This window comes from Hordeum vulgare, chromosome 3H (assembly GCF_904849725.1).
Source record: "Hordeum vulgare subsp. vulgare chromosome 3H, MorexV3_pseudomolecules_assembly, whole genome shotgun sequence".
NCBI lineage: Eukaryota > Viridiplantae > Streptophyta > Magnoliopsida > Poales > Poaceae > Hordeum > Hordeum vulgare.
The window spans coordinates 503,605,974-503,613,530 of NC_058520.1; the positions used below are offsets into that span (position 1 = coordinate 503,605,974).

Below are 7,557 nucleotides of genomic sequence, written 5' to 3' on the forward strand. Positions count from 1 at the left end.
AGGGTCGGCGAGAGAGGTGTGTGGCCACCAGGGGGAAGGTCGTCTTATATAGCCGCGGGCGGGCGGGCATGCGTTGCGGCGTCGTGTCAACGCGTGGCAGGAAACGACGGGGCGTGCGTCGCCGTGGCAGAAACCGATGGGACGTGAGTCACCGCGTCTTCACTGCGCCGCCCGTGAATCAATGGAAGGCTGACCGACGGCGCGGCCTTCGCATTGATTCCCGTGGAAAACGAGGCGACGAGGACGACGACCACACGCCTAGTAACTGACTCGGCAGACCCATCGTTTTTCGTGCCAAAGAATTTTTCGCCGGCGCTCCTGGGCGACCCCGAGAGAGTTGGGTTCGGCATGGGACCGCCGGTGCCAATTTTAGCCGAGCTGACGAATAACGGGCTCCTCGGGACACGACTGGGCCGGGTTTTTTTCGTCAACAGAAAAAAAAAAACCGGAGAGGAGGGGAGGGGCTGTTGAGGGGCGGCTCAAGATGCTCTTAGGCAACCAGGTTGTAGATGCTCTTTGGGGTCGAGTCATTACCCAAAGTTAACCCTCAACCCTGAGCGTGGAAGCCCAGAAATTAAGCATCGATCCAGAACCCGAAAGCTGAGAAATGGCCTGGGCTGCAAGGAGTGAGCCTGGCATTAATCGTATCCCAGATGGAAATGAGCATAAGTCTAGGATTGCTCCGGTTTAAACCGGAAATTGTTTTTGGAGCTCGGCTTCATGGAGGATTCTAAATATTTAAATCAAAATTCATGAAAATTCATATTTTTATATTTTTGAAAAAAATTAAAAGAAATATAAAGATAAGTGAAGGCGTAGCACACATGTATGTAAATTTTCAGAAAAAATACGTTTAAATAAGGGTTGTGTAAAAAAATCTAAAGCTTTTTAACACATGATACTATTCATCGTTTCAGGTCATGAAATTATCTTTTTTGTGCAGATTGTATTTCAAGGTATTTCATCCTAAAATTTTACACACGCATAACATCCTTCTTTACTTGCATATTTTTCAGATTTTTTTAGAACCAAAAAAATTAAAATTTGATTTTTTTTTTAATTTCAAGGTCCATGAAGATCCCAAACGTCGGTTCTCCGGTTGAAACCGTAGTCAAATGTTGATAGCGTCTGGTCTACAATAATGCTGTCTTGAGATATTTTATATGAGCCATATAAATATCCAAAGGACTGAACTAAAGCTCCATTCAGGCGGCAAAACAGGTGCATAATTGCACGGTGATGATAGTTTTTCTTTTTTTGGAAGGCACGGCATCATCCGGTCGTTGAGCCTACCCACACAATGCCGGAGAAAGCAAGAGAAAAATGTTTATCAGAAATGTAGGCGTCTTTTCACAAAAATGATGAATGATTGCAATGCACAAGTGAACTGGCCCATGGTCGTGGAATAATTGAGAACCTAACAACCACCTCAGGATGTGATACGGCAGCGGATCACAGAGGCTAACGACATGCGATGAACACCCATCCAATTTCGCCCTCCAGCGGCACTATCATGCATCCTCCAAAACTCCAAGGGGTACAGTCAAAACTGAAGACAAGGCAATATATATTAGTTGATGGCACTATCTTGTACCCAAGCCAACTTTATACTACTAGCACTACTCTCAATCCTCTGGGTTCTCCCAACAGGCAAACACTTCTGCAGTAGCACCTTACGGGTGATCTTGAGCAGAGGCGGCGTTCTTGTCATCTGAAAAGCATAAAACAGCAGTTTAGATCTCACATTAAAACTATGAGGTTACAACAGCTCATACTTGTGATTGTATTTCAAATTGATTCCTCGTTGTAGTAGCGAGACAATGCTCCGACTACTTTTCTCATGAACAGACATAATATTACCACCCGATTATGTAACAGGACGCATGCTGAGTTTCAACACCGGACACTGTTTTATACTGATAGCAATACTCATTCCCATGAACTTAAGATGTAAGAAAGATGTGGCGGACGAGATATTACAAGGTGCAATGCACAGAGGAAAACAGTAACACACCTTACTCGGGCTTTGGCTCGCTGACGGCTGCACCCACACTCTTAAACCAGCGCATCAGGTTGCGGTGATCCTTCACATAGAGCCAGGCTTGTAGAAACGGGAAGAGCTTTTCATTTATGCCGCGGGCCTCAATGTAAAAATGGAACGCATCGCGCACCTTCTCATCCAACTCTCTGTCAACTCAAAATCAAATTTCAGTATACTATAAATAAAACCTAGGAAGTTAACACATGGCATATGTTCAGTTGTTAGCATTATCATGCATAAATAAGGCCTAACACCAGTACAAACCAAATTACTCTATTAGTGACAATTGAACATCACACCGCTTCTGCATACCAAGGAAAACAAGCAACCAGAATCCAGCTATCAAAGTTGCAAAATGGTAGCAGCACACAGGACAAATCATCCTTTATCGCAAAAAGGTTTTTCCAGATGTGACTGAATCACTGGAGAACACTGTAAATGATCTTTAAAATTAGAGTAAGGTCTACAGTGGAGCTCAGGGCTTACCTCTTTACCTAAAAGGGTAGTATGGTCATTACCCAGATTAATTAGATGGTCCAACCCAAAAAAAGTTGCAATCTAGCAGAATTTCTTTACGGTTAATTTCTATCTCTCATATTCCGTCTAATCTATCCCTCTCTCATTAGACAAATAAACAAGACTGTTATTCCCCAATTACAAGAACAGCGATCAAGCACCCTTTGTCGATCTGATTTTCCTTTTCACGAATTAACTAGTCGCTGCTATAAAGAACTTTAAGTGGTAGAGGTGAGGATGTTGTGCCGCTGCCATGGACGTTCCCCCGCTGCTTCTGTTTTCTGAAATGATCAGCAATTTCAGCGCTATTATGATCACATCTGATTCTTTAGAAAGTAGCCGGAGTACTAATTGGAACTACCGTCAATAAAATATTGCATCACAAGTTCCCTTTCGTTCTCGTCCACGTTGATGTATAACAGAGGGCCTCTCATGGTGCCGCCGCCAGCACAGGCTTGTAGGAGGAAAGAGGCAGGTCGGCATCTGCTCAGCCTGACTATTGTATGACAGAATTAGCTTACTCATCTCTCCCTCCTCCCAGCTTTCCATCACTTCCTGCTTGCCCCTGTTCTCTTCTCTCGACTTCATCGACGGAGTCACACCCCGGTCTAGGCAGGCCAGAGATATACCTAATTACTCGCCACATTTTAATTGGTTTTGATTAGAAAGTACCCTTTCATAAGTTTTTAGGGGGTGGGGGGTACCGAAGCACCACTCAGTATCAAGAAACCACAAACTATTGGGACATAGGTTCCAAAAAGCGACAAAATTTGGAATTTGTTACACTTAACCATAAGTGACAGATGGTTACATCTCAGTCAACAGCGATTCCGACCTACCTGGCCCACTGGCCAGATCCGAGTGACAAAAAGGCTGGATTTGGAACAGCTTATAGGTCCAAATAAGCCATAAGCTGTCCCTAATCCAAAGCTTAAGAACAGCTTAATCTCACTGGTCACTCCTTTTCCCATTGGTGACAGGATGCCTCAAATGCTTCCTGAGCTTCTCAGCGCCCTAACTGACCGTCATAATGGCAATGCCCCTGAACTAAACAAAAATAACATGAAATATGCTTCCGGAGTGGACGTTGCCTCAGCACACGCTGGCCTCGAATGGGTCAAATCCAACTAGGTTCGACCGAAACAAGTAGGTAGGTATTTAGTGTTTGAACTTCTCTATCCCCTCTCCGTTCTCGTGCCTCCCCTTCTCTTTTGCGCCCAGCTGCTCCCGCTCATTGCTGCCGCCAAAGTTGCCTTGCTCCATTGCAAGCGAGGAATGGAGTCGGTGTAGAAAACCGACTGCTATCGAAGAATCGACTGACTCCAGCTCCCTGCTGCATATCTATCTGGGATTACGGGTTTGATCTAAAATCCAGTGAATTAACAGTCCAATAGTTGTCTCAGGTTGCATTGATGAGTGCAGGATGATTTGGGGGGGGGGGGGGGGGGGGTCTAAGTTGTTCTAACTTTTTTGTGAATCGGATGTATGTAGACACGTTTTAGTGTGTTTGTTCACTCATTTCAGCCCGTATGTAGTCCATACTGAAATATCCAAAACATCTTATATTTGTGAACGGATGGAGTATCAAGCAAAGTGCCAATGGATATCGGTTTAGTCCAACCAGGTTGGGTTCAACCCAGTCCAGGTCAGCATGTGACGAGCTAGCGTCAACTCGGTCGATTTTACCACATCAGATATGATCAGTGTGCCCACAGGCCAGAATCAGTGTGCCCTCCTAAAAGTTGTGCTTTATACAAAACCTATGTCCCAATAGTTGCGGTTCCTTCATATTTCCACTTAATATTACAATTCAAACTTTTCAGTGTTGTGCACTGCATATTCGAACCAAGTGGGCACATACATTCTACATCCCTACTTACTTTAAGACATGATACAATAATTTAACCAAGTAAATCATTGTGCAACATAAAGAACTGTCTGTCTGCACTCTGCAGTCAGCCAGTCACTGTTCCATGGCCACAGGTCCAAGAGTTTTTATCAAAGTACCTAACCATCTCTAAGATAGAAAATAGCTATTTGTTCACAACATGTAAAATTGTATAGACGGTGAGTAGGGAGTACTAACTACAAAAGGACTAGGCAATGGAAGAAGATTCTCATATGAATACCAAGTTCTGAGCACATTGGTATACCCAAAACTCTTCCTTTGACACAGAATATCCGTGTTTTCACTTCTCACACCGCATTGACAACAGCTTACTTCAGACAAAACAACAGGCTATATGCAGCTGAAATATATACTCATACCACTTGCAGGATGATCTTACATCTTAGTGCCCTTATTAAGGTTTCAACCTGGGTTGCCTACCATCATATATGATCCATTACTTACGATTGAAACTACACCCTCCGTATCAAATTATAAGAGCATATGCCTTCAGATTTCAGACTCATAGGTCATAGCTAACAAATAGCAATTCTGCTTTTACTCAGTCCTATCAGACAGAACCAATCTAAAGGATGTCGTAAACAAAGCATGTGCACACATAATAACAGGTCACCAGCTCTGCCAACTGAATTAGTAAAATCACGATTTTTCATATGGATTTCACATTTCAATGTCACACCCCCAAATTGGTCAACCTAATAACCTACTCCCTCCGTCTCAAAATTCTTGTCTTAAATTTGTCTAGATATGAATGTATCTAGTCACGTTTAGTATTTAGATACATCCATTTCTAGACAAACTTAAGACAAGAATTTTGGGACGGAGGGAGTATTAACCAGTTCTATATTGCGCAGCAAATTAGACTCCTCCAAAACTGAAGCACTGACTTTATCGTAGAAGCTCCTGTGTTAACAAAATTACAAACAATCAAATTCGCACGCATTGAGAAGAAATAACTCACTGGAAGATGCGACCCTGATACTCGCCACCGCCCTTCGTCGCCGCCGCCACCGCCACCGCCCCAGACGCCGCTGTCTTCGACCGAAGGCAGACGGAATGGATCCCCACGGCGTCGGGGTACAATCCACAGAGGAACTGCAGCGACTTGCCGCTCTCTGGCCTGGAGATGTCGACGTGGAGGAAGAGCTGGCTGATTGACTCGCTCGCCCCGCCTGCGCCGTCGGAGTCGTCGGAGTCAGAATCGGCGCCGGGGGGCATGATGTTGGCGAGCCTGGCGACAGAGATGGAGATCTCCTCTCCGGCCTCGCCGAAACTGCGGCGGAGCACGGGGCCCGAAGACTGGTCCAGGGCGCCCTTGACGATGGTGTAGGGCTTGGGCGGGCTGATCTTGGGCGGGGGCGTCATTTTGCAGACCTCGAGGTAGTGCTCCTTGAGGGAGCGGAGGAGGATGGAGTTCACGGCCGAGGAGGACGCGACTGCGGTGGCCGCGGCGGGAGAGCGTGTCCGTGGTGTGGTGGAGAGGGCACGGCGCAGGAGAGCCGTGGCGGCGGAGGGGGCGGCGCGGCGGAGCATCCTGAGATGGCGAGGAGAGATTGAGAGAAAGGGTTCAGGGGTTTGCAGGGAATGGGGAATTAGAGCGAACTGCTGCGTTACAGGGAACGGTTTATGAGATGGCATAAAAAACGGGCCCGATCAAATCCGCTAAAAACATCCCGGCTCATAAAACAAATTCGGAAGGCCGGTAAACCGCCCTCGTTTTCTCCATATATGCGGATGTCGACGTGTTTTAGGGTTCGGTCCCATATATCCCTCGTCCGCCTTCATCGTTTCTGCGTGAAATCATTTCTCCTCCGACCATGTTTTACAGCCCATTTCCTCGTTGGATCTTGTCGGAGATGGTGTCTGCGGGTTCCGGGCATGGATGCGGCGGGAGTTTCGGACGTCGCGGTTGGTTTAGGTGTCACGGGGGTGGGGCGAACGAGGTGCATTCGGCGGCCGCAAGCGTCGCGTAGAAGACGAAGACGACAGCTCCTCCCTCCGCCCTCCCGTGTCGGACCCGTGGCTCGAAGTCCCGCAGCGTCGGAGCGCGGGCTTGGGCGAACTTTCGTCGCCTCGACGACCTCTTCGATCTAGTCATCCAACGCCTCTGGTCGACCGAGCGAGTGTGGTTTGAGGCGAAGCAAGCTGTGGAAGCCAGGGATGCAGCTGCGACCGCGCACGTGCAGACACTCTTGGAGGAGTACCAGCTCGTGTTGATCCTCTTTGGCACACTCATCTACCACACTATCCACGACAACAAGCCCCAGATCCAATCCGTATACACATAAAACATAAACTAACAAAGACGAGATCCAGACGGATTCACCAAAGACAAACATCGACCAAATCTCGCGAGATTAGTTGGAGACAAACCTTCACACTCCTTCCAACTGTGCTAGAAGTACCACTAGAACAAGGGCTGGGCGGAAAGAACCTTCTTTCATCGTGGTAGCCGTCTTTGTCTTAGGACACAAACACTATCAAAACAAAACAAAAACTAAAAATGGAGCCCTCCTACTGGCAAGGATCGGGATCCATCGTGTCTCCATGGCCCTAAGGCCACACGAGACGAAGCAGGCCGACGACTTGTTGAAAATATGCCCTAGAGAAAATAATAAAATGTTTATTATTATATTTTTTCAGTTCATGATAATTGTATATTACTCATGCTATAATTGTATTAACTGGAAGTCGTAATACATGTGTGAGTATATAGATCACAATGTGTCCCTAGTGAGCCTCTAGTTGACTAGCTCGTTGATCAATAGATGATCATGGTTTCTTGATCATGGACATTGGACGTCATTGATAACGGGAACATATGACTGGGGAATGATGTGATGGACAAGATCCAATCCTAAGCTTAGCACTAGATCGTATTGTTCGTCTGCTAAAGCTTTTCTAATGTCAAGTATCATTTCCTTAGACCATGAAATTGTGCAACACCCGGATACCGTAGGAATGCTTTGGTGTATCTAACGTCACAACGTAACTGGGTGATTATAAAGGTGCACTACAGGTATCTCCGAAAGTATTTGTTGGGTTGTACGAATCGAGACTGGGATTCGTCACTCCGTGTGACAGAGAGGTA

General features: G+C 46.2%; 1 protein-coding gene across 2 annotated transcripts; it reads right to left on the reverse strand.

Annotated features, from left to right (window-relative positions):
• Positions 1-1,308: 1,308 nt before the first annotated feature.
• On the reverse strand, positions 1,309-6,065 carry LOC123444522 (uncharacterized protein At2g39795, mitochondrial). 2 transcript variants are annotated; one of them, XM_045121257.1, is made up of 3 exons: positions 5,428-6,059; positions 2,015-2,187; positions 1,309-1,711 (listed from the first exon to the last, which is right to left on the reverse strand). In XM_045121257.1, exons 1-2 carry the CDS (start codon positions 5,997-5,999, stop codon positions 2,016-2,018), a joined length of 744 nt encoding a protein of 247 aa, XP_044977192.1. In that variant the 5' UTR covers positions 6,000-6,059; the 3' UTR covers positions 1,309-1,711; position 2,015. The 2 variants fall into 2 exon arrangements, with proteins under 2 accessions (XP_044977192.1, XP_044977193.1); XM_045121258.1 differs by lacking the exon at positions 1,309-1,711 and having other exon boundaries at positions 2,011-2,187; positions 5,428-6,065.
• Between the last annotated feature and the right edge of the window lie 1,492 nt (positions 6,066-7,557).

Excerpts from the sequence above, each read along its gene's own strand:
- LOC123444522 (XM_045121257.1), bottom strand. The coding sequence starts at position 5,999 with ATGCTCCGCCGCGCCGCCCCCTCCGCCGCCACGGCTCTCCTGCGCCGT. Across the intron at positions 2,188-5,427 it reads TATCAGGGTCGCATCTTCCA|AGAGTTGGATGAGAAGGTGC; the intron begins GTGAGTTATTTC and ends TTGAGTTGACAG.